The following is a 24,743-nucleotide window of genomic DNA, read 5'->3' on the forward strand; positions in this document are numbered from 1 at the left end:
GGGAGAGGGGCAGCCAGGCCTAGAGGAGGGGCAGCCAGGGGGGTGGGGGTGGGGCTTCCAGGACCATTAAAAGGGCTAAGGGCACACAGGTTAGATTAGAGGTGGGGGAGGAGCCAAGGCTGCTGGGGAAGGGTCTGGCTGCTCCAGTCCATCAGCATATCCAGCTTAGTTTCCTTTCTCTAGGAGGCCAGGGAAAGGCAGCCAATCAGAGGGAGCTTCCCAATAGCATGGGCTGGGGTGACAGCGACTGTGGGACAAATGGGGACTGGGAGCATGTAGAATGAATACAAGGAAATGTCTGTGTTTGGGGTAGGGACAGGCTTTGTCCATATGCAAATTTATGTAAATGTATTCAAATTGCAGGCAGGGGCACCCAAGGAAGTGCTTTTCTCCAAGCCCCAGCTCTCAGAGCCCTGAGATGATGAGCCAATCACAGCCTTCCCTTCTGTGCCGGTGGTGGAGAGATGCTGGGAAATGACTCCCCTGGCAGGGGCAAAGCAAGGTCCCCCACGTGCTAAAGTTCTCAAGCCTCATGCTGGCCTTAGCTGAGCTCACACTGCAGGGCCTGGTGCGTGGTGGCTGAGCCCTGGGGTCAGGAGGCACTAACCTGCTTCCAGCAGACAAGCTCAGGACTGAAACTGCAGCTGAGGTCTTAAACCACAAAACTGGGCCCCCTAGGGGGGCTGCCGGACTTGGCTCAAGGGGGCAGAGTGCATTGGCAGAGGCCAATTCCACAGATCTGGATTCCCCAATAATATAACTCCTTGGCGCTGGGTCAGAGCTAGCATTTCCTAGAGGGTAACAGCCCCATGTCCTATGCCCCACCCCGGAGCCAGCGCATCCTCTCACCCTGGGGTCAGATCAGACCCAGCACCCCCTGGAGGGGAAGGCCCCAAATCCCAAAAAGGCAGAGCCCCACACAGAGATTTTGAAGTACCTTTTATTTCTACAGCAACACTGGTAAATCCAGAGCGAACTCAGCAGGTGCCCCACCCCGCAATGGTCCCCCAACATGGGGACAGGCAGGTGGGTGAAGCAGTGAAGGCTCAGGGGCCCCCAGTGAGGGAAGGATTAGGAGGGACCCAGCTAGGCCCCTCTCAGGTTAGGGGGAGATTTTCCATAGCAGCCTCTCCCCCGGCCCCCCTCAGAGGGCTGTAACAGTGCCCCCTCCCCGCTGAGGCACAGCAGCGGTTGGGGACTATGCCTGTGTCCAGTGGCGGAGTAAAGAGATGTGACAGGCTGGAGAGGGAAATGAATTGTGCGACAGCGCTATCTCCATTCCTGCCCCCCAGGCCCCAGAGGGGCTAGTGTTTTCCAGTGTAAGGTGCAGGCTTTAGCTAGGAGGAAATAAGACCCCCCCGCACCACAGCAGTGGAGTTAGTGTTGAAAGGCTGGGGGGGGGGGGAAGGGGGGTGTCACCAGCTTGCACCAGGACCATGCAAACCAGGGGGATGGTAGTGACTCGCCAGCCTCCTCCAGTAATGAGGGTTTGCCCCCTGCTGTGGGGCAGAGAGGATTCTGGGTAGGTGGGGGGTGCAGAGAAGGTGAGGGGAAGACAGCTCAGAGGAGCTAGATACTGAGGAGCAGCAGCAGCTGCGTGACGGGACAAAGGGGGAGGGATTTCCCAGCTGGTCTGGGGCAGCATGGACAAAGGGGGGCTCCCACCAGAGGGGACTCCCTGAGAACAAAACATAAATACAAAGGAAAAACGAGGTGATCTGTGACCCAGGAGTGAGGGGGGCAGATGTAACTCACCTCCTGCTCCCCTTCTCCAACCCAGCAGCGGAGTTCCAGAGGTTTCCTCCTGAACGCCCCCCCCCCACACCTCCCCACCAGCCCCACAGAGAAGTCTCCCCATCCCATCCAAGCATCAGATCCCCAGCCCGAGGGGTGAGGGCAGCTCAGGGCAGCTAAGGGGGTGGGGCTGGGGGATGAAGGGGTGCCCCCCCAACAGGGAATTGTCCCTACAGCAGCATGTGAGCGAGTGGCCTGAGATCCCAGAGCAGGAGGGGCCAGGCCGTGCCACGCGGAGGGTGGGGAGCCCCTAGTCTCTATGCAGGGAGTACGGCCCTCCCCCGTCACTACACACTGGGTGGAGAGGGGAGCCAGCCAATGGAGGTGTAACAGCAGGGGTTGTCTCCTCTACTCTGGCCCACGGGGCTTATGGGGGTGTCCATGGGGGGGGCCTGGGTCACCCCAGCAAGGAGCTGCGTCTGGACAGGTCCACAGTGCTGGCGCTCAGGCCCCGGCTCTCGGTGAGGCTGCTGCTGGTTGGCTGCAGGGACAGAGAAGTGGGGTGGGGGGGTTAGTCAGGGCTCACTCCCTTAGAGAGGGGGGAAGCTGGGCAGGGGAAGGTGTCAAGGCCTGAGGCAGGAGATGGGGACTTCTGTGACCCCTGCCTCTCCCCCTCCACATACATACAGGGGAACATTCAGAAAGAGTTCCCTACCCCCCACCCGAGCACCTGTGGAACCCCCTGGCCCTGAGGGCTGTAAGCTAGACATGGTCCTGGGGTGAGGAGGCTTGGGGGAAGTCAGTGCTGACAAGGGCTCAGTGGGGAGAGAAGTGCCTGGGCCGAGCAGGGAGTTCCCACCACGGGCAGATGCCCACACCTCCAGGGGTGTGTTCGCGTGTGGCCCCTTCCCCTCCCTGTGCAGGGGGGCCTGGCATAGGCCCAGTCCGGCATCCCCACGGCACCTGGGGGGCCCAGCTCAAGGGCATGACAAGGTTCCCTCCCCCCAGTTGTGACCAGCACCTGCCCCCAGGGGACAGGGCTGCAGCAATGTTTGGGGGCAGCAGGCGGGGGCACGAGGAGGGTGGCAAGCTAGAGGGGAGGGGCCCAAGCTGCTCGTCCCCCCTTCTGCCCCTGCCCACTTCTCACCAGGCTCGACTCTTCCACGCTCTTGTTGAGGAAGTTCAGGGAACTGGCCCGTTTCATCCTGAAGAGGAAGAGAACAGAGTCCCAGTAGAGTCAGGGAGAGAACCCAGGAGTCTGGGCTCTAGTTCCCCCACCTATCCTCCCAGAGATAGAACCCAGGAGTCCTGCCCTCACCCCCCAAGGCACACATGGGCGGAGGCCGGCGAGCGGTAGAGTCCAATAGGGAGGGCTGGGAGGACAGGGGACGCCCAAGACACACACAGACAGCTGCGCAGCGGCATAGTGGGGTTGAACTCACCCCAGGTTCCTGGGCTCCTGGGGGCTGCTCCCCTGCAGCTTCTTCACCAGCATCTCGCTGCTCCGGCGCAGGGCATCCCGCAGCTTCCCAAAGGAGCCGCTCCGGCGCAGGACTCCAGAGCCATCCTGGGGGGCAGGACAAGTCACACGGGGACACCCCGACAGAACCCCCGATACTCCCCTACCAGTACACCCCATCTGAGGCAGGGCTCTGGAGCAGGCCCTGGGGTGGGAGATGAGTTCTGTGGGGGGTATCCCCATGTGATTCCCCCCTTATCCCAAACACCCCTGATTTCCCCCCCACGGCTCTGCTTGGGATGAGAGGAGGTGGGGCGATTGGGCCCCTGTGGCTGACCTGGGGGTGGGGGAGATGCCCGGTGGGGGCTGGGCCCCATGAGGCTGACTGGGAGGAGTAGGGGGCGGGGAAGATGCCTGGTGGAGATACCATGCTAAGTGGCCCCCGGCATTCTGGCCCTGCCTGTTGATCCCTGCCGCTGTAGCCGTGTGTCTCACCCCAGCCCATTCCGTGCCCATCCCGTCCGCGGGCTCGGGCCCGTTCTCAGCCTTGGCAGCACTGTTGCTCAGGCTCTCCCGGCTGGGCCGGCGCTCCGACCGGCCCCCATCCTTCAGCAGCTCCACCACCCTGGTCTGGCTGATGGCGTGCATGCCCTGTGGGGAGACCAGCAGCACCCGATTGTTCTCAGGGAAATGAAAGACACTCTTCTTTTTTAAAAATAAACCCCCTTAAAATGACATTTGACATCCTGGCAACCTGTGTTAAGGTTGGGAGGGGACTGGGAGCTAGGACTCCTGGGTTCCATCCATAACTCTGAGATGGGAGTTTCCTGCTTCCAATAATAATTAAAATCATTCCACTGTGGGGGAGACAGAGATCAGAACACTGCAACACAGAGAGAATCCAGGGGTCCTGGCTCCCAGCTCCCTGCTCTAACCCACTACACGCCCCCTTCCTTCCCAAGTGGGGTGGGGAAGGGAATTAGAGGAAACCAGTTCAGTCCCCTCTTCCCCCGGACCTGGTGATACCTGCTTGCGGGTTTTCATGGCACACTCCTCCAGAGTCTCGGCAGCCTCCAGCTTGCCCTGGCGCCGGTACAGAGCCCCCAGGCTCTTCAGGGTCGTGTTCACTGTGGGGCTGTGGGCAGGAGAGGGGACCCAGAGGGAGCGATAAGTACCGGTGTGCTGAGCAGACTGTATGCACAGAGGAAACGGCTCAAGCAACATAAAACAGGGACAGAGCTGGGGATAGCAGCCAGGACTCCTGGCTCCCACCTCACCTGTTTCAACCCACTAGACTCCCACTGACCCCCAGAGCAGGGATAGAACCCAGGAGTCCTGGCTCCCAGTCCCCCTTCCTCTAATTCCCAGACAGTTGCTGTGAGGGGGCGGAGCCTGACTGCTGGGCAGGGTGTAGGAGAGCACTGCCACCCTCCAATGGGGCTCTGGATGTTGTCCCCCCGGAAGCTGAACTCACCTGTCCACCTTGCAGGCCTTGTACCAGCTGCCGTACTCCCTGTAGGGGACACTGTCCTTGCTCCTGTCCTGTGGGGGGCACAGACACACAGGATAGTTCCAATCACTGTGCAGGGGGAGCAACCAGGGCTGGCTCCCCCCAGTACCCCACTGAGACCCCAGTCCCCCCGACAGCCCTGCACTCCCATGCCCAGGTACCTTGCTCTCCTCGCGTTCCTCTGCATGCATCCAAATTGGCTTGTTCTCTCCTGCAGGGACAGAGGGGTGGGGGGGAGAAGGGGGGGGGCGGGTTACAGTAGCGCTCCATCAATTCCTGCCCAGCACTGGGACACAGCTGCCTCTGGAGCGGGACTGCAAGGGGAGACCCTCCAACTGAGCCCCATCCCACTCCCTGCAGCACAGCGCCCCCTAGTGCCATATTGGGGCATTGGGGCCAGCCCTGACTGCGAGGGGAGCATGCCCCCCCCGCCCCCCGACTCACCATTGACTGAGCCAAACTCCTTCTCGTGCGCCCGAGTCAGGATCTCCTTGTACAGCGCCTCGGCCTCTTTGTACTTGCCCTGTTTCAGGTAGCAGGATGCCTGTAGGGCAGAGCCAGGGTCAGCATGGGCGTCTACTCAGGGACCCTGAGGGCAGGAAGGGCCGGGCACGGAGGGCTGTCTCTGTCCAAGCTGCTGGGCACAGACACACCTGGTGGTTCCTCTGGGCTACCCAGCTCTGGCCTGCACTGCCCAGTCTAGACACAAGGGGGCGAGGCTGGGCCAGACAGTCTCCGAGGTGGGGGCAGCATTCTCTGCCTTCCCACGGGGCCTTTGCCCTCATCCCTTGAGAAGCCCAGAGCTCACATTCAGCCCTGGGGAAGGGCAGATGCTGCCCTTCGCCATCTGCAGGGGGAAACATAGGCACCCGAAAGGATGGGACCTGGGACCTGCACATGATCCCACCGAGTCAAAGGAGGGGCTAGAACCCAGGAGTCCGGGCTCCCCTACCCCGCCCGGCGTGCGTGTGCGGTGGCTGCCTGCCTGCTTGCCCTCGGCACCAGCTCTCACCAGGTTGTTCTTGGTCTTGGCGACGTTGGGGTCGTCGGGGCCCAGGCGGCTCTCGTAGATCTCCAGCGCCCGCCCATAGTAGTACTGCACTTCCTCCGCCTTGCCCTGGTTCTGGCACAGCAGAGCCAGGTTGTTCAGCTGCTTTGCCACGTCGGGGTGGAACCGGCCCAGCACCTGGGGGCGGGGGGACGATGACGAAGAGGAAGATTTGACAAAGCCTATGTGTGCCTCAGTTTCCCCTGCCCTTTCCCTGGCTACCCGAGGTGAGGGGAAGGGATGAAATTGGCTCTCAGGGCAGGCTAAGAGACACAGGGGTGGGTGTTCGTCACCTAGCTGTCCGAGTGGAGCGAATGGGTCATTAAAAGGGCCATGAAAGACCAACCAGGGGAAAACCCAATAAGACAATGGCAAACCCAATCGCCAGGACACTGACCCCCAGCAACCAAGGGAGGGGTCCCCTGCCTCTCAGCAGGGAAGCGGAGCAGAGACCCCAGCTGGAGACCAGAGGGCTGGGAGGAGACAGGCTGGCTGCTGGACGGGGCTTGGGCGCTCTCCCCTGAGGACTGACTGTCAGAGAGCGACAGAGCCTGGCAATGGGGTCGCTGCAGCCTGGCTGGGCTCTGGGCTGACCATCAGGCGTTACCTTCCTTTCCCTGTGCTAACCTAGGGGCTTCCCACACTGCGTCCCGGAGACCATGAACCCATGATGTCAGTACATTAATCCCTGTAGAGTGGGCAAGTCTCCACCAGGAGCAGGGGGGCTGAGGGCCAGTCTCAGCAGGCAGGCAGGGAGGCCGCATGGCATGCCCTGGAGGAAGAGTGAGGCCCCTGGGCTCTGGCATGCTAAAGGGTTTCTCCAAGAGACTGTTCAAGAGCTGGGGGTGCAGCCCAGATCCTGTAGATCCAGGATAGGGGATCAAAAAGCACCCTGAGGACTCACCCAGCTCTGCCCCCAACTCACATGGCATCCCCTGCCCTGCCCCTGCCCAGATCACGCTGCACCGCCCTGCCATCCCCCCAACTGCACCTGCTCCTGGGTTCCCCAGCCTGCTGCCCTGCCCGTACCACCCTCCGGCCCCATGACTCCACCCTATCACTGACCCCCAGCCTGTCCCTCCAAGCCCCCTCACTGACCTCACCCTCAGCTGTATCCCCTCTCGCAGACCCACCCAATGGCCATGCCCACTTGCCAGCCCCCACCAGCCTCCATCCATCCCCCCTTACTGATCTGCAGCCCATCCCTCACAGCCGTCCCACAGCACTGCCCCCACCTTCTCGCGGATCTCCAGCGCTCTCTTGCACAGCGGCTCGGCCTCCTTGTACTTGCCCCTCTTGCCGTACAGCACAGCCAGGTTGTTCAGGGTGGCAGCCACCTGCGGGGGCAGAGGGGTGTCATCATCCACCCTGCACAGCAGCCCCTGGCCACAGCTCCCCCCAGCGGGTCCCTGTGCAGCCCAGGGAGAGTTCAAGCTCTGTGGCACTTTCAGCCCCCGAGCCCTTGGGATGAGTCTGGGGTAACAGCGCAGTGCAGACCTGAGCCACCCACCTACAACACCCAGCCCTCCTGCTCTAGCCACCAGACTCCACTCCCTCAGCCAGGGACAGAACCCAGGAATCCTGGCTCCCAGCCCCCTTTGCTCGAAACACTACACCCCACTCCCCCCATCCCAGCCAGGGAGAGAACCCAGGGGTCCTGGCTCCCAGCCTCCACTCTAACCACTAAACCCCATTCCCCTCCCAGGGCTGGCAACAGAACCCCGGAGGAGTCCCAGCTCCCCCTGTTTAAGCCATTAGGCCTGACTCCCCTCTGTGAGCTGTGGATAGAACCCAGACGCCGTGACTCCCAGCCACCAGCCATGGCACACTCACAGCGGGGTGGTCCTTGCCCAGGGTCTTTTCCCGGATGGCCAGCGCGTCGTTGAGAAGATGAGCAGCCTCCTTGTACTTGTTCTGGTCCCTGTGGTGGGGGGGATGGTCCCTGGTCAGACCCATGTGCTACGGGCATCCAGGCCTGGCCCTGAGGCTAGGGGCCCTGAGCACAGCCCTGGGGTGGGGGAGGCTCTAACTGTCCAAACCTAGCAGAGACCCCCATTTCCAAGGCCCACCTATTTATGGCCAAGGGGGATGGGTACTGCCAGGAACCGAGACCACCCAAACTCCAGTCAGACTGGGCGGGGTGGACTTTCTCACTGGCGCCAGATCAGAGCTGGTGCCTCTAGAGGGGAAAGACCTCCTGTCCCATTCCTTGCCCCCGTAAGCCAGCCAGTCCCTGCCCCCTGGTGCCAGATCAGAGCTGGCGCCCCCTAGAAGGGAATGGCCCCATATTCCATTCCCCAGACTCAGCCAGTCCCTGCCCTCTGGCACCAGATCAAAGCCAGTGCCCCCCAGAGAGGAAAGGCCCCACGTCCCAATCCCTGCCCCCTGGCACCAGGTCAGAGCTGGTGCCCCATAGAGGTGAAAGGTCCTGTGTCCCATTCCCCACCTGTACACCAACGCCAGGATGTTGAGCATGGTGGCCACATCGGGGTGATCGTGGCCCGAGGTCTTCTCCAGGTCCTCCAGTGCCTGCTTGCAGAGCGGCACGGCCACCTCGTAGCGCCCCTGCGAGGCGTACTGGATCACCAGGTTGTGCAGCGTGCGTAGCCGCGCTGGGATCTCATAGCCCCCATGCTGGGCCGCAGCCTCCCCGCTGCCGGGCGTCGGCCCTGCAGGAGAGAGAGGCCGTGAGGGCCCATGAGCAGAGAGCCAGCCCCTGCCCTGCAGCGCTCACCTTGGCAGCCGGGCAGCTCACCTTGGCCCTGGTCGTCATCGCTGGGGAACAGGTCATCTAGCGAGTCCTTGGCTGCCTCCCCATTCTTCTCCTCCTGGGCAGGAAGAAGGCTATCAGGGCTGGAGCTTTCCCATGCCAGCCTGGGGAGCATGTGGGAGCCTAGCCCCACGCTGCTACTCTAATCACTAGACATTGCTGCCCTCACAGAACCGCTGAGAGAACCCAGGAATCCTGGTTTTCTGCCCACCCTGCTCTAACCCTCTAGACTCCACGCCTGCCCCAGAGCTGGGAGAGAACCCAGGAGTCCTGGCTCTGGGGGACGCACCGAGGGGGAGATGTCGTCATCAAACTTCTTAATCTGGTTCATGAACTCCAGGTGCTTCTTCTCCTCCTCCAGTTGTGCCACGGCCTGCTCGCTGCGCTGCAGCTTCTGCTGGGTGCCCGCCAGCTCGTCCCGCAGCCACTGGTTCTCCTGCACCAGGCGCCGCACCTGGGCCCGCAGCTTCTGCTTCTCCGACTCCACCGCGCTCAGGTGGCTCGACAGAGCCATGATCACCTGGGGGATGTGAGATGGGGACAAGCCCCCTAGGCAACCACAGCCTGCCCCCCACAACCACAGCCCTCCCCTTATCCGCCGGCATCCACTGCGACTACAGCCCTCCCCCTGGCACCCCCTGCCCCCCCCAACTACAGCCCTCCCCCAGCATCCACTGCCTCCCGCTACTACAGCCCTCCCCCTTCCCCCCACAACTACAGCCCTCCCGCTTCCCCTCCACACCCCCTGACAGGCACCCACTGCCCCCACACCTGCCACTGCCTCCCTGCATTCCCCAGCCTCCACCCCCCCTCACCCTCCCCACTCCCCTTGCCCCACCACCAGCCTCCCTCTCCCCCACAGGAACCCCTTGTCCTCCTCCACCCCACAGGCTCCACTGCCCCCCCCATCACAACTCCCCAAGAGCCCTGACACTACCCACAAGCCACATCTGATCCAGGGGGACGGGACGGGACGGGACAACTGTCTCTTTTCAGAGAGAAACTGGACTTGCCTCCAGGGTCATTCTGCCAGCGACATATCTGGCACTAGAACCCAGGAGTCCTGGTTCAAAGCCCCAGCCCTAACCCACTAGGTCCCAGAACTGGGTACCAAACCCAGGCTCTCAGCCCCCCCGCCCCCAACAACTATAACCAATTCACATCCCTGAGCTGGGGCAGGAAGCCAGGTCCCATGCAGGCCTCACCTGGGCCTCCCCCAGCCCCAGCTCAATGGCCTCCAAGGACTTGCGCACCAGGCTGGACTTCTCCTGCACAGCGCTGGCCTCGTGCTGCTTGTCCAGGCAGTTCCTGGTGTCCAGCAGGGTGGCCAGGATGGAGTGATGCTCGCTGCGCAGCGTCTCCAGGCCCTGGATCACTGCCTTGGTGCCCAGCACGATCTCGTCCTGGCTCAGCTTCTCCTCTCGCGGGCACACCATGGTCGCCATGGCCAGGCTCCTGCGGGGAGTGGGCTATGAGACAGGGACCTGGCACAACTATACTCCCCCCAACACGCATTCAGGGGCTTGGCACAACCACCCCTCAGAACGGAACCCAGGAGTCTTGGCTCCCAACCCTTCTGCTCTAACCACTAAACCCCACTCCCTCCGCCCCGCCCCCTGACATGGAAACAGAACCCAGGAGTCCTGGCTCCCAACCCCCCCCCCCCGGCTCTAACCAGTAGACATCAGCCCCGCACCCTGCTCCCCAGACCTGGCAATAGAACCCAGGAATCCTGGCTCCCAACCCTCCCACTCTAACCAGTAGACCCCGCCCCGACCTGGAAACAGAACCCAGGAATCCTGGCTTCCAGCCCCCCTGCTCTAACCACTAGACCTCACTCCCCTCCTAAAGCTAGACTAGAACCCTAGTCCTGACTCCCACCCTGACCCCCTGTACTCTCAAATGTAACCAGTAGATGCCACTCCTTGATGCCCCCCATGTCCCTTTAACTTCCTTGGATGCCCCTTGTGTCCCTTTAATTTCTAGCCTCACTCAGCTGGGGAGGGGAGTGTGTGGGGGAGATGCATGGGGGAAGGGGTGCAAGGGGGAATCTGGGGACGCATGGGGGAGGGGTACATGGGCTCCCTCATCTTTCTGGAATGACCCCTGGTTCCGCGGCTGCAGTTCCAGCCTCCCCCAGCAGGGGGCCGGCGGCCCAGACGATAGCGACGCAATGCGGTGCAGGCCGCACGCGCTGCTCGGCCAGCGGCTCCCTGCACAGCTCTGGGGTAGAATGGGACCCCAGTCACCCCCCTCGGGGCGGGAGAGACAGAGATCGTTCTCTACCCCCACCTTCCCCCCAGCCGCCCCCCACATCTCCCCTCCCGACTCCCCACTGCACCTGGAAACTGTCCCAGCACTTTAGGCGCTAGAACTAGGGAGGGGGGCTGCTACTGCACCCCCAGGCTTGAAGTTTTTTCTATCATACAGAGGGTTTAGTTTGGTTCAATGTCTCTCAGCACCCCCAATGTACAAATTGTTACGGCACCCCTCCCCAGCGCACCCCGCATCTCCCCCGAACCCCCCACTGCTCCCCGAAACTGCCCCACTGCTCCCCTCATCTCCCCCGAACCTCCCACTGCTCCCCTCATCTGCCCCGACCCCACTGCACCTTGAAACTGCCCCACTGCTCCCCTCATCTCCCTCGAACCCCCCACTGCTCCGCTCATCTCCCCTGACCCCACTGCACCTTGAAACTGCCCCACTGCTCCCCTCATCTCCCCCGAACCCCCCACTGCTCCCCTCATCTGCCCCGACCCCACTGCACCTTGAAGCTTCCCCCACTGCTCCCCTCATATCCCCCAAACCCCCCACTACTCCCCTCATCTCCCCCGACCCCCACTGCACCCTGAAACTGCCCCAGCACATCCCGCATCTCTCTCCCCACCACACCTTGCCTAGTCCCCATCACCACGCCCAGCGCACTCTGGAGCTCCCCGGCGGGACAAGCTCCCCCCTACACACACCCCGGTGTCATTCTGAGACTCCCCCCGGACCCACCCCGGAGGACCTCGCAGCCCCCCCAGGACATGCTCCCCTGGCCCTGAGATTGCCCCTCCCACCCACCTTATACCTCAGCGCCCCGTGCAATTCCCCCGGGCCCCTCTGCACCTCCACCCGCCGCGCCCCGGGCGCCCCCCTTGCTCCCCCGGCCCCAGCCCCGGCCCCGCCCGCGTCCTTCACCTGCCCCCGGCTGCCCAACCCGACGCGCTTGGTCCGCAATGCGCCCTCCGTGCCGCTGCCCCGCCTCCCCTGCAGCCGGAGCGAGCGGAGCGGCGGCCTCGGCACTGGCCGGGCAGACACAACCCCCCCCCCCCCCGCGCATCGCCCGGAGCCCTTCCAGATGTGGGAGAACCCACCCCAGTACCCCCAAACCACCTGAGACCATTCCAGATGTGCAGTAATCCCAACACCCCTCCCATACCACTAAGGGCCGTTCCAGATGTGCAGTAACCCTCCCCCACTGCACTCTCATACCTCTGGGTCCCTTCCAGGTGAGGAGAAGCCACCCCACAGGGCTCGGGGCCAGGCCAGGGATGGTGTAATCCCCCCAGCCCCTCTGCCCTGCCAGACACTTCTCCCATCAACACATACCCCAGAGCCGGGGCCACTCCAGATCTGAGAGCAACACCCTCCGTACCACATCGGGTCATTCCAGATCTGGAAGAAATCCCCCAATACCGCCCTCCCCGCACTGGCGAAGTCATTCCAGATGTGGAGTCCCCTTTCCCCAACCCTAAATGTCATAGTCCCCTCCCCGCACCACCCAGGCCCATCCCAGAGGTGATGACCCCCAGCCCCTCTCCACCACGCTAGATGAACAAATTCCTCAATACCCCCTCCCGCCCGGGGCCATTCCAGATGTGTTCCCCTCCCAGCCCTTCCAGGTCCCCAGTGGATTCACACACAACCAGAGCCCCCCCAGTGTCCAGCCCTTCCAGGTCCCCAGTGGACTCACACACACCCAGAGCCCCCCCCCAATGTCCAGCCCTTCCAGGTCCCCAGTGGACTCACACACACCCAGAGCCCCCCCAACGTCCAGCCCGTGGACTCACACAAACACACACACCGGGTCCCCGCTGGACCCAGAGCCCCCCCAGCCCGACAAACACGGGCTGACCCCAGCGCCCTGCTAGACATACCCCCCTCCCCACACCTGAGTCCTGCCCGGTGTAGCCCCGCCCCTACCTGCTGCAAGCTCCGCCCCCTTCTCTCTCTCTCTCTCTCTCTCCGGTCTCAGCTCCGACCTGCAGCTGCCGCCGGCCCCATCCCGCCCCGCCCCATCGCTACCCAGCAGCCTCCGCGGCTGTACCACGTGATCCCCCACACTGCCTGCTGTAAAGGGGAAGCGGCTGGCGGCGATTTAGTGTCTGGTGAGCAGAAAGCCAGCACCTTAAAGGGGAGGAGCAGAGCGTTAAAGGGAGGGGGCGGTAAAGGGGAGGTGTCCGGAGGGGGGCGGTGCACAGTTAAGAAAGATGGAGCTGGGTAGGAAAGGGCTGGGGGCCCGGACGCCTGGGTTCGTCCCCAGCGCTGGGCAGGGAGTGGGGTCTAGTGGTTAGAGCGAGGGGGGTTTCAGGAAGCCAGGCGGGGCCAGGACTCCTGGGTTCTACCTACGGGACCGGGCTAGCGCCACCCAGGCGCACGATGGCCGGGGGGCAGTGCCCCCCTTGCTGCAGCAGTTGGCGGGAGCAGTGAGGGGGCAGGGGGCTGCAGGGAGAGGAAGGAGGGGCTCATGATTCAGGCAGGTGGAGTCTGCCCCTGCCTCTGCCACCGAGTTCCTGTGGGCTGCTGGGCCAGTCACTTCATCCAGACTTTAGTGATCACTAATGGTGTGTTCCTCGTTCTCTGGCCGTCTGGCTTGAGCCCCTGGGGTCTGATCTGCAGAAGCACCGAGCACTCACCGCTGCGCCAGAAGTCCATGGGAGCTGGGCTTTACACACACAAATGCCAAGTAATGCTGAACCAGGCGCTAGCTGTCTCCAGTGGGCACTCCAAATTAGTGGCAATTCTTGCCTTTCATCTGTCTGGGCCTCAGCTTGCCCTGTGGTACACAGGGATAATACCCCCCTCTCACCTCAGCAGGGTCTTGGGAAGACAAATTAATGTGCAGGGATCTCGGGTTCCCTTCTGGGCTCTGAAGAGGCGAGTACTTCAGTGGGCACAGACTTCTGCCTCATCCCCTCCAAACTGCCCCAGGCCTGTCTCTTTCCCAGCCTTGGGTCATCATCCCCCTACCATTCTTCTCAGCGAGCCAGGCCCAGTCTCCAGTTATCAGACTTCCTCTCCTAGTCCCCGTCACAACCCCCAGCTCCCGGTTGCATTTTCATTTGCCCCAGCATGGTGGCATCAAAAGCAGGAGTCATAACCTTGTGGCACCAGGCCAGGCCAGTCCAAGTCCCAGTCTTCATCCTACCAGCCTCAGCCTTCTCCCAACCGCCCCAGCTCATTGGGCCAGTGTACTACTTCCTGCTCTCTACCCCACCCCCGCTCCAGCTCTTGGCCCCCTCTGCATTTGAATCAGGCATCTTCCTTCTCTGTGGTGCCTGGGCAGACAGGTGGGGGAGCAGGGAGGTCATGGAGAGCACACGAAAGACAGGGCCCCTGCTCTCAATTCCAGCACCCAGCCTGCAGCAGCCCAGAGCAGCAATTATGGGGAAAGCCCTGCACACCCAGGCTGGAGCCTGCGCAGGGTGGACTGAATCTGCCCAGAATGTAGCTGGAAAGCTTCTAGCAAGTTTACTGTGCAAACTGCGATTCTTCAAAGGTTTATAATTTGGGCAGACTTCAAAGGGATGGCAGAAAGGACAGCCCTGGCACACAGGCCAGCCCCTGGCCAAGTTTCACCATGCAGAGTTCCTCTCCAGTTCCATCCTAGCCCTACTGCAACCCCATACCACCCCATGTACTCCAATGAAACCACCCTCACCCGGTCTCTAACGACCCCTTCTTAGCCAAAGCTCAGAACCAGTACTCCATCCTCATCACCCTTCAACTGGCAGCCACCTTTGACACCATTGGCCATGCGCCTCTTCTTGAAATCTTGTCCTCTCCTGGTTCCCCTCCTAACTCTCTAATCATTCCTTTAGTTTGTCCTTCAGAAGATCCCCCCCACCCCACCTCTCCTGCTTTCTGTGGGCAATAGGGCTCTGCCCTTGGTCCCCTTCCCCCCTCCCTCTTCCCCTTAGTTCTGGGTAATCTCATCCGCAAACACAAATTCAACTACCATCTGTATGCTGCTGACTCACAGATCTGCCTCTCTGCTCCAGACCTGTCTCCTCCTGTCCACACTGAAATCCCAGCCTGTCTCTGCCATCACCTTGTGGCTGTCTAGCTCAACATGGCTAAAACAGAGTTTGCTACCCCCTCCCTGCTACCTCCTTGGTCAGTCACTGAGGACCCCATCACCATCTAGTCTAGGGGAGGGCAAACTATGGCCCACGAGCCACATCCAGACCGTCAGACCATTTAACCCAGCCCTCAGCTCCCGCTGGGGAGCGGGGTCAGGAGTTTGCCCCACTCCAGCCGGAGAGCAGGTTCGGACGTTTGTCCCTCTCCGTGCGGCTCCCAAGAAGCAGCTGCCATGACCCCGCTCCAGCTCCCACGTAGTACGCAGAGGCATGGCAAGGTGGCTCTGCGCACTGCCCTGTCCGCAGGCACTGCCCCCGCAGCTCCCATTGGCCATGGTTCCCAGCCAATGGGAGCTGCAGGGGTGGCATCTGTGGACGGGGCAGCGCACAGAGCCGCCTGGCCGCACCTCAGAGCCAGAGGGGGGACATGCTTCTGGGAGCTGCTTGCTGTAAGCGCCGCCCAGAGCCTGCACCCCTGAGCCTCCCTGCGCCCCAACAGCCTGTCCCATCTCTAATCCCCCTCCCACCCTCCGAACCCCTCAGTCCCAGCCCAGAGCCCCCTCCTGCACCCCAAACCCCTCATTCCCAGCCCCACCCCAGAGCCCTCACCCACCCCCCCCGAACTCCTCATTTCTGGCTCCATCCCAGAGCCCGCACCCCAGCTGGAGCCCTCACACCCCTCCCCCGTACCCAAACCCCCTGCCCCAGCCCTGATCACCCTACCACCCTCCGAACCCCTCAGTCCCAGGCTGGAGCTCCCTCCTGCACCCCAACCCCCTCACCCCCCCACACACCCTGAACTCCTTATTTCTGGCCCCATCACAGAGCCCACACCCCCAGCCGGAGCCCTCATTCCCCTCCCACACCCCAGCCCAATTTCGTGAGCATTCATGGCCTGCCATACCATTTCCATACCCCAGTGTGGCCCAGGCCAAAAAGTTTGCCCATCCCTGATCTAGTCTGACCTCATGTACAGCACAGATTTCACCGTTTTCACCAGAGAATTTCACCGTTACCCCTGTATTCAGCCCAATCACTTGTGTTTGACTAAAGCCTCTTCCAGAAAGGGGTATAGTCTGGATTTGAAGACACCAAGAGATTACGAATCCACCACTCACTCCGTTAATCAGCCTCTGGTTCCTTATTTCTAATGTGTCTGCCTTCAGCTTCCAGCCATTGGTTCTTGTTCTGCTTTTCTCTGCTAGGTTAAAGAGACCTTTAGTTCCCAGTGTCTTCTCCCAGGAAGGTGTTTATATCCCATAACCAAGTCACCTCTCAATCACAGACTGAGCTCTAAATCCTCAGGCGGGTATTTTCTCCACCCCGCAAGATTTTTTTGAGGCTCTTTTTTGCATCCTCTGCAATTATTCAACATCCTTTTCAAAACATGGTCCCCAGAACTGGACGCACTGTTCCAGGGTGGGTCTCACCAGTGCCATAGACACAGTAAAATCCCCTCCCTGCTCCTACTCAAGGCCATGGGTCGCACTGGCCTGTTCTGCCACAGCATCGGTTTGTCCACTCTGCTCCCACGATCGCCGCTGTCCAGGATACAGTTGTGTGTGTGTGTACGTGTGCATGGGAGCTAAGATCTAGGCCTCTGGCTGCAGTGGCTAGGGACAGTTACATCCCTGATGTAGCTTCCTGAACTTCAGTGGCATTGTTGGTGCACTTCAGTGGCATTGTTATAGAGCTAGTTGCCAACGGTGAAAGCAGTTTCTTGTCCCCACAGGTGCATTGTTGGCACCCAGGTAGTTTGTCTCTCTGGCAGCCCCCTATTCACATGCAGGGGGCTAGTGTGATGGTGGAATGAGCCAGGATGCAGGGCCCAAACTGGCAGCCCCTAGGCCCAGCTGGTGCTGCTGCTGCTCTGAGCTGGGACAATGCAGGCTGCAGCCGCTCCATGGGTGTTTTTCCATACAAGGCCCGGCAGGCAGCATGGTCTGGCTGGGGGTGGGTTGCCACTGTATGGTGAGAGGGGCAGGCTCTCTCCCCCAGGGTGTGTGTGTGGGGGGGCATGTCTCTCTCTCTGGCCCAGCAGGAGCATTTCCCCTCAGCTGCAGTTCTCCACTGCAGCCAAGTTTGAGCGATCCCCTTGAGCAGTCCCGGGCCACAGAGCCGAGGCCCAGCCCGACCCACCTCCCTCACAGTAGTACCACAGGCTCTTCGCCAGGCAGCAGCAGCCCTAAGGCAACAGACCCCAGCAGGAGGATGGTTCTTGAATGGTGTAGCGTGTGTGGGGGGTGTGGAGGGTTGGCAGGCCAGGGCCATCACACTGACTGGGGCAGGGCACTAGGGGTGAGGCACCACCCCCTAGCTTGAATTACAGCAGCAACCGAATGCCTGGCTCCCATCATAGAGGCTTCACGGTTTCATAGAATCATAGAATATCAGGGTTGGAAGGGACCTCAGGAGGTCATCTAGTCCAACCCCCTGCTCAAAGCAGGACCAATCCCCAATTGTTTTTGTCCCAGATCCCTAAATGGCCCCCTCAAAGATTGAACTCATAACCCTGGGTTTAGCAGGCCAATGCTCAAACCACTGAGCTATCCCTCCCCCTATTTCAATGGCTTCCAGAACACCCACCCCCCCGGTCTAAAATGGTTCCAGCACCCCAGGGAAGGGGCTTCGTCATTCTGCTGGAGTCGGCGCGACCTTGCAATTCCAGCCTCCTCCTGGCCTCTCCCAGCAGGGGGCAGCAGTGGGAGGGGTGGGAGTCTCTTGTGAGCATGTGTCCATTAGGGTCTAACAGACAATGGCCCATGTCACACAGCATATGTCTACATTGCAATCAAACACCCGCAGCTGGCCTATCTTAGCTGACTTGGGCTCAGGCTGCAACAGAACCCAGGAGTCCTGGCTCCCAGCTCTGACCCTCTGTGGACTGGGGAGCCCCCTGCAGGGTTCAGGCTGAACAGACACAAACTGATTAAATAAAGAAATGCCTTCTAAGAAACAACCACAGTTTATTTAATGAAAAAACTCCAAAAAAAGGGGGGACAACAGCTCCCCCAATAAAATGTGTCAAATACAACAGGGGTCTCTCCCCAACCCCGGACAATGATCCCAACGTGGACGGTGTGCGCAAACCAAACGGGAGAGGCACTCACTTATACACACCAGGGGGCTATGTACACAGTGCCCTGTGTGCCCAGCCAGCACCATGCGCGGGGAGGGAGGACAGATCGAGATTCCCAGCCCACATAGGCCCTGTGGGCCGGACCACGCGCCTTCCGGCCCCCATGTACTGGACCACAGTCCTGCTGGGTGCTCGTGCGGCTCCGGCCTGAAGCCAGAGCTCACTGGGGCCGCACACAGCTGGGGGAGTGCAGGGAGTTTCTGGAGTGATTTGTGGGGGCACAGATTGAGATGGGGACCCCACCAGCTCTCATGGAGATTGGGGTGGCCGAGAATGTTCTGACAACTCTGGCCGTGGAAGTGTGTGTAGGGATCATGTGGGCCTGGGGTGCCTGGCGGTAGGGCAGCTCCCTCCACCCCCACGGCAGCCAGCCCAGCCTGAGGGGACACCGGAGCTTTGCTGAGGCCTCCTGGGGGCTTTGGAGTGCCTCAGAGCCCTAGCCTAGTGCGCAGGCCTGGGAGACACACCTCTCCCCCCCCCCCCCCCCGTCCCCAGCTCAGTGCAGCTGCCAGGCTCGGAGCACAGAGGGACAGGGAGCCCTGGAGAGAGCCAGCACTGAACAGGCCACGTTGGAATGCAAAAGGCAGAGAACGCCGAGCAAACATGAGACCCCTCTGCGGGGCCAGCGCTGGCTGCAGCTCTTTGTGCTTGGGAGAAACCGCAACGTGGGGGCCAGGCTGCAGTGAGTGAGACCAGAAGAGGGACGGGACACACTCGGTCAGCAGGGAGCAGCTGGCCTGCAGGGGCTTGCGGTGAGGCACCTGTCTGCACTGGCAATTCGGCTTGGGATGTCTGGCCCCCCAAGCATCAGTTCGGAGCTTGCCCAGGCCACCTGAGCAACCCTCAAAGGAATTGCCACATCCAGGTGACTGACCCACAGTGCAGGCAAGCGCTGGTACGGACACTCGCTACCTGGCTCTCTCACTCGCAGTGACTCAGACACAGGGACCATCCTGCAGCCTCCCTGTGACTGCAGGGGTGGCAATGGGGTGGCTACTGTCTCAGCCAGCAAATAAACAGCTTCCCAGGGAAGCCAGGCAGGCCTATGGGTGCCACCTGTCACAGCCGAGTGACCTTCCTCCCCACCCAGCCAGGCCGGCCTGGAGGGCAATGGGAAATCAATGGAGGCAGTGGGGCACGTGGTGTTTGTGTGTTGTGGGGGAGGAGGGGAAGGGAGACGGGCTCTGCCAAGGTTCAGCTGGCTTTATTGCTAGCAGGTAGGTGGGGGAGATCGTCTGGATTCTCATGCCCTCTCCTGCCCGCTGCACGGAGCGGTCGGGGCTGGGTGCTGGGGGAAATAGGGGGGCTGCGATGCCAGAGGGCTGGACTGTGGCTCCCACCTGCTCTTTAAGACCCCCATACACCCTGAAAGTGGGGGTGCCTATTGGCAGAGGCACTCCAGGCCCATCAGAATGAGGCTCAGGGAGGCCCCCTTCTGATAATTGTGTCTCTTTCAGAGCTGGAGTCTGGGGTGTCCTGCTCATGGTCCGTGTGGACCTCGCACATGGCACAGGCAGGATCCACAGGGCCCAGGACTCAGCAGTGACCAATGGGAATTATTGGACACATTCCTGGACCCACTGGACCACGCTTGCATGGACTGCGAGTCCCTGCCAGATGTGTGGGGAGAAAAGAGCGGAGCTCACAGTGAGCCTGTGTGGGAAAATCCAATCACTTAGCTGCTGCCTTCTGGGGGGGGGAGGGGGTCAGAAAGACAACAGCTGGGGGTGGGAGAAGCAGCCCAAATATGGGGCTCGGTTTAAGGGGGGTTCGTAATGAAGGTGCTGGCTTGAGATGGAGTGGGAGGGATGAAGTGCAGCCAGGAGTGAAATTGGCATGGGATGGCCAGATGCCGCTTCCTAGCTCCTGCCACACCTGGGTGCTAGAGAACAGGGTCGGGAACTCAGTGCTGTGAGGGGCTCAGGGCAGCTGGGACTGGGACCCAGCTGCCTGCTGCTTCACTCTTAAAAGCCCATCTGTGGACTATACCCCCCCCCGCCCCCACCACACATAGGGTCTCTGTCTGCCATGCTCAGAGCTGTAATAAACTGGGCCAACCCCAGTGACCTGGTCCCTATTGAACCAACCTACTCTGCCCGTAGCTGGCCTGGGGCTGGCCCCTGTTGGGAGCAGACTACATTCGGGTTGCTGGCTTTGGGGAAAGAGACACCAGCTGAAGCATGGCAGCCGACACAGCCAGGGCTTTCTAACCAACCGCTGGCAGCATGGGGCAGGGAGGAGCTCAGCCAGCAGCGGAGCATGGGATGGGGGGAAGGGGGCAGTGGGAAAGCCAAGCCTGCAGCGACTCAAGAGCTGGCTGTTTACTGTCCTGTAGTGCCTGGCAAGGCAGCGTGATGTGGCAAAGGTGACTGACGTGGGGGGGATGCACTGATGCACTGGGGCAGGAATAAATTTAAGCAACTCGGTCTTGGCAACCATTTAGGATAGAAACAAACACAAGTGCCCAGGGGATGGTTACACACAGCTGGAAGTCCGAGCCTGCCCCTGCCCCAGGCCAGGCAAGGCAGACACCCCTCCCTCCACCTCCAAACCCCCATCCCTGGCTTCACCAGCAGGGGGCCCCCCTCATGGGCTCACCCTCCACCAGGACACAAAGCCATCAGAGCAGCAGCATCACACACCAGGGCTCTCCTCCGCTTGTGAACAGCAGGGGCCACGCTGCCTGGAGTGCAGTGGCCCTGGACATCAGTGAGTGCCCACTGCCTACAGGAGGGGGCAGGCTGTGCTGGAAGGGGCCCCCTGTGCCCACATGCTATGCCAGGGCAGACAGCAGTGGGCACCCAGCCTGTGGCCTGGCTGCTTGTGCTTTTGGAGAAGGGCTACAGAAGGGGGTGAGGGGTGAATGGGCCACAGGGGAGGGCAAAGCCACTGGCCAGCTGTGCCAGGCAAGAGCCTTCTCACACACTAAGCACTCCCGGGCCTGTCCTGGGAGTCACAGCTGCTCCAGGCTGGACGGGGGAGTGTGTCTGGGGCCGGCTGGGGTCCCTCCCCACTGGGCACTAGGACCCAATGCGGTGCACACGCCGACCCACCCACCCACCCACCCACACACACGCGCGCGCGCACAAGGAAGCAGTCAGTGGCAGCTGGAGACAAAGCTGGTGATGGGGGGATGACAGGTTGGCACTGGGGTGCTCCCTCCTCCAGCCCTCCCAGTGCAGAACATACCAACACAGTTACGCAAGGAGGGTGGGATGTAGCCAAAGAGGCTTCCCACTGGTTGAGGGTTCGGCCAGGCTGGTGGGTGCGGCCCGGCAGCAGGGTAGGCGCTGTCACGCCGGCTTCGAGCCAAAGAGTCCGACGGGGAAGTGTTTGACGTGCGTGGGCCACTGCGCGGCCAGCTGGAAAAACTTGATGTCGCTCCACTCCACCCCGTCGATGGACACTGCGAAGGAACGAGGGAGGTTAGAGCAGGGCCTAAGCAGCTGGCTCGTGGTGCAGGGTGGGGCCTGGGCATCTAGCCCCTGCTGAGCTATAGCTCTGAGGGTCCTGTGCCCCTAACCTGCCTATGCTTCCCCCACAGGATGGCAAGTGACACTGCCCCAGCCCTGGAACTGAACAAACAGACTGGATAATTCCCACCTGCCTCCCCAACATTGGTGCTGCAGGGTGGTTGTTGAAAAAGCTGCCCCACCCCAGAAGTGGCTGCATTTCAACGCTGGACAAGAGACCTCTGGATCAACAGCTGCCTCGCCTCAGAGCTGGTTGCATCTCAACATCCCTCTATAAATATCCCTGCGCCCCTACCCAGAGGTGAGAGACCAGGGACCCCTGTATAACCAGCTGCTTTGCCCCAGAGGTAGCTGCACTGCTGAAAGGCCTTACCTTTCAGCATGGTTTGCTGCTGCTTGGCAGAGCAGATTAGCCGGCTGATGCCCTCAATCACTTGGCTCTTGGAATCCACTTCCTTTTCTTTGGGTTTCTTACTCAGAAAGATGGTGGGGACTGGAACGAGAAGCAGGGGACCCAGGATTAGCGTGCGCTCAGCACAAGCCTTTAGGAGGCGGTGCTGAGGGGAGGGCAGCTGGGTGAGAGGCAGGATGTGGCATCCCCAAGGCTGGTGGTCACACATGGACCCAGCCTCGCCCCAAGTCCTGCCATGGAAGGATGGAGGAACTGGCAGCCACTCTGCCCCACGGGCTGGGAATGGCAGAGGGAGAACGCTCCCTGCTGGGTGCAATTCGAGCACTGGCTGTTAGAAGTACCTTGGGGCCCTGTGCTCAGCCTCCCAGAGTCTCTGAGGGGTCAGTCGGGAGCCCACACGGGTGCTAGTGGGTCATATATAGCTCTCAAAGCACTTCTAGAGTCTGTGCCCCATTGCGTGTGTTTCGCGGGGGTTGAGGCACAGGGGATAGTGATGCGCCCAAGGTCATGCCATGAGCAGCAGAGCCAGACCCAGGAGTCCGGGGCCCCATCTACTGCACCCCAATTTGTTTCTTAGGGCAGTGACTCAAACCTGGCTCGACTCTGGCTCCCAGCTCAGAGGATAACAGCTGGTAGCAGGGGGGGCTGGACACCCTGTGACCGGGGGACAGCTCTAGAGAGGGGGCTGGAAGCTGGAGTTGGCCGAAGGGCCTCACCTGACTCCTTCCTGCCGAGCTCCAGACTTGGGGCACGGCCCCGCACCGCAGCAGCACCAGCAGCAGCAAGGGGTAGGCCACTTTCCTGGGCTAGGTCTGGCCAGGGAGACACTGTCTCAGCCCAGAGCTGCCAGGAGGGCTGTGGGGGAGCAGAACTTGCCCTGGGAGCCAGAGCAGCACTGAGCTCAGGGCCCCAGGCAGAGATCCTGGGAAAGCCCCATAGAGACACACAGCTGCACACCACCACCCCACAGCCATGGCCCCACTGTGAGTCAGCGATGACATGGGGAAAGAACCCAGGAGTCCTGGCTCCCGCTCTTCATCGCAACAAAGCCCTCTGGCCAAGGTGGGAGGGGCATTTCAAGGCCCTGTAGTGGTTAATTCAGCGGGCTGGGGGCCCAACACAGCCCTGCAGGCCAAAGCCCTGCCCCTATCTCCAGCCCACAGAGCTGAGGCCCATTTCCCAGGTGGGGTGCCCTATGTTCCTGGCTGAGCCCGAGATCAAGGACAGACGGGTTCTGCCTGGGGCGGGAACAGTCTCTGGTCTGGATTGTAAACCCTGAACTTCTGGAGCTGCCCCCTCAGCGGGGAGCCCTGGGGTTCATCTGGCCCTTCCCCAGCCCCAGGTTGGGGAAGGGAGCCCTTCTGCCAACACTGACCCATGGCGAAGATGGATTAAATTGTACTCAAGCAGGCAAGGGCCAGAGGGCGTGGACTGAGCCCCCAGACCAAGCCGCCCCATCACTCAGGCAGGGCCCCCACGCCATGGCCTGCCCAGCCAGCCTGGGGCAAACGCCTTCCCTCTTGACTGATAGGTGGCAGCCGCCCGCCCATCTGTGCAGTGGGAAAACTACCAGAGCTGCACTTTCAGCGAGCCTGAGGCCGGAAGGGCGTTGTGAGCCTCCAGCCTGACCCCTGTCTCGCCCGGCCCAGGGAGCCCGCCTCAGCACTGGGCTGGAGCGGAGTTTTTACAGAGAGACGTGCTGCCTGGACTGGGAGTCGGCTGGAGAACCTCCCCACCACCGCCCCGGGGCAGTTTTTTCCAACGGTGAATCCCCCTCCCTGTTAAACACTGGCCCCTCGGTTCCAGGCTGAATGTGTCGGGCCTCACTCCCAGCCCTTGGCCTGCGTCTGCGCCATTAAAGAGCTTTAGCTTATCAACATGGTCAAGAGGCAACTCAGTCCTGGGTCTGAGTACCACCTCCTTCCTACGGGGCCTCTCCATTCCTGGCAGCCTGAAGCCACGACAGCCGGTTCGGTACCATCCTCTGCTGGTCCCTGCAGACCAACAGCTCCTCGGACCCACCCAGAAGACGCATCATCCGGCCAAGAGCTGCTTCCTGCCTCCTGCTCTTCTGCCACCAGCTCCCCTTCCAGCGCCCACACACAGGCATCACCAGCTGAACTCAGCAGCTGTGCCCTGCAGTCCAAAGCTGCCTGCCAGAAGTAGCTAGCGGCTGCTGAGCTCCAGTCCTCTCCCATACTTTTCCGCGGGTCACTCAGCCTACTTATCGTGTTTTCAGAATTCCTCTAGCCCCATATTTGGCGGGACTGTAAGGACATTCCCAGGAAGAAAACCCCAGACACTACTGGGCTCTTGAATGTAGCAGAGAAGGCGGCATGAGAACCAAGGGGTGGGAGCTGAAGCCAGACCCATTCACGCTGGAAATGAGGCACCAACATTTCCAGTGTGGGGGATTAACCATCAGGGGGGATTCCCCATGGCTCGGTGTCTCCAAATCCAGCCTGGCTGCCTTTTGGGCAGATGCTTTCGACAAACCCACGCGCCGAGGCTCAGTGCAGGAGGTCACCCCTGGGAGTGGGGTGACGTTCTCTGGCCTGGGCCATCCAGGTCAGACCAGATGATCTAAAGGACGCTTCTGGCCTTAGTGTCTATGAACGCACTGTCCGAAAGCTCCTCCCCACCCACAGAAGTACTGGTAGCTGTGAGTGAGTCTCCTGCGAACCGCCTCAGCCCACGCTCCTGCCAGGGACTATACGGCATGCACGTTCCATTTCTCGCCATCGGTCGCAGTGACAAAGGCAGAATCCAGTGCCCAGCGTGAAGGAGCAGGGGCCTGTTCAGACAGTCTCCCAGTGACACCCCCGCTCAGTCAGCTCCTCCAGCGTACGGG

The 24,743-nt window shown here is 61.3% G+C and overlaps 2 protein-coding genes across 5 annotated transcripts in view; both read right to left on the reverse strand.

The window, feature by feature from the left end:
* Nucleotides 1-1,926: 1,926 nt before the first annotated feature.
* KLC2 (kinesin light chain 2) lies at nt 1,927-12,825 on the reverse strand. 2 transcript variants are annotated; one of them, XM_074957813.1, is made up of 16 exons: nt 12,710-12,825; nt 9,727-9,976; nt 8,811-9,041; nt 8,507-8,579; nt 8,198-8,420; nt 7,585-7,672; nt 6,987-7,088; nt 5,716-5,889; nt 5,148-5,247; nt 4,865-4,914; nt 4,668-4,735; nt 4,220-4,328; nt 3,689-3,844; nt 3,177-3,301; nt 2,882-2,939; nt 1,927-2,275 (listed from the first exon to the last, which is right to left on the reverse strand). In XM_074957813.1, the coding sequence occupies exons 2-16, from the start codon at nt 9,964-9,966 to the stop codon at nt 2,192-2,194; spliced, it is 1,881 nt and encodes a 626-aa protein (XP_074813914.1). In that variant the 5' UTR covers nt 9,967-9,976; nt 12,710-12,825; the 3' UTR covers nt 1,927-2,191. The 2 variants fall into 2 exon arrangements, with proteins under 2 accessions (XP_074813914.1, XP_074813915.1); XM_074957814.1 differs by lacking the exon at nt 12,710-12,825 and adding an exon at nt 11,900-11,912.
* An 8,263-nt stretch (nt 12,826-21,088) lies between these two features.
* Nucleotides 21,089-24,743, reverse strand: part of PACS1 (phosphofurin acidic cluster sorting protein 1) — a 97,545-nt gene continuing 93,890 nt past the window's right edge. For all 3 annotated transcript variants that reach the window (XM_074957817.1, XM_074957816.1, XM_074957815.1), the window contains exons 23-24: nt 21,854-21,973; nt 21,089-21,413 (exon numbers count right to left, since the gene is read on the reverse strand). In XM_074957817.1, coding sequence (XP_074813918.1) covers nt 21,301-21,413; nt 21,854-21,973 — 233 coding nt within the window. In that variant the 3' untranslated portion in view covers nt 21,089-21,300. The remainder of the gene's footprint in view (nt 21,414-21,853; nt 21,974-24,743) is intronic.

Source organism: Natator depressus, chromosome 7 (genome assembly GCF_965152275.1).
Source record: "Natator depressus isolate rNatDep1 chromosome 7, rNatDep2.hap1, whole genome shotgun sequence".
Lineage (NCBI taxonomy): Eukaryota > Metazoa > Chordata > Testudines > Cheloniidae > Natator > Natator depressus.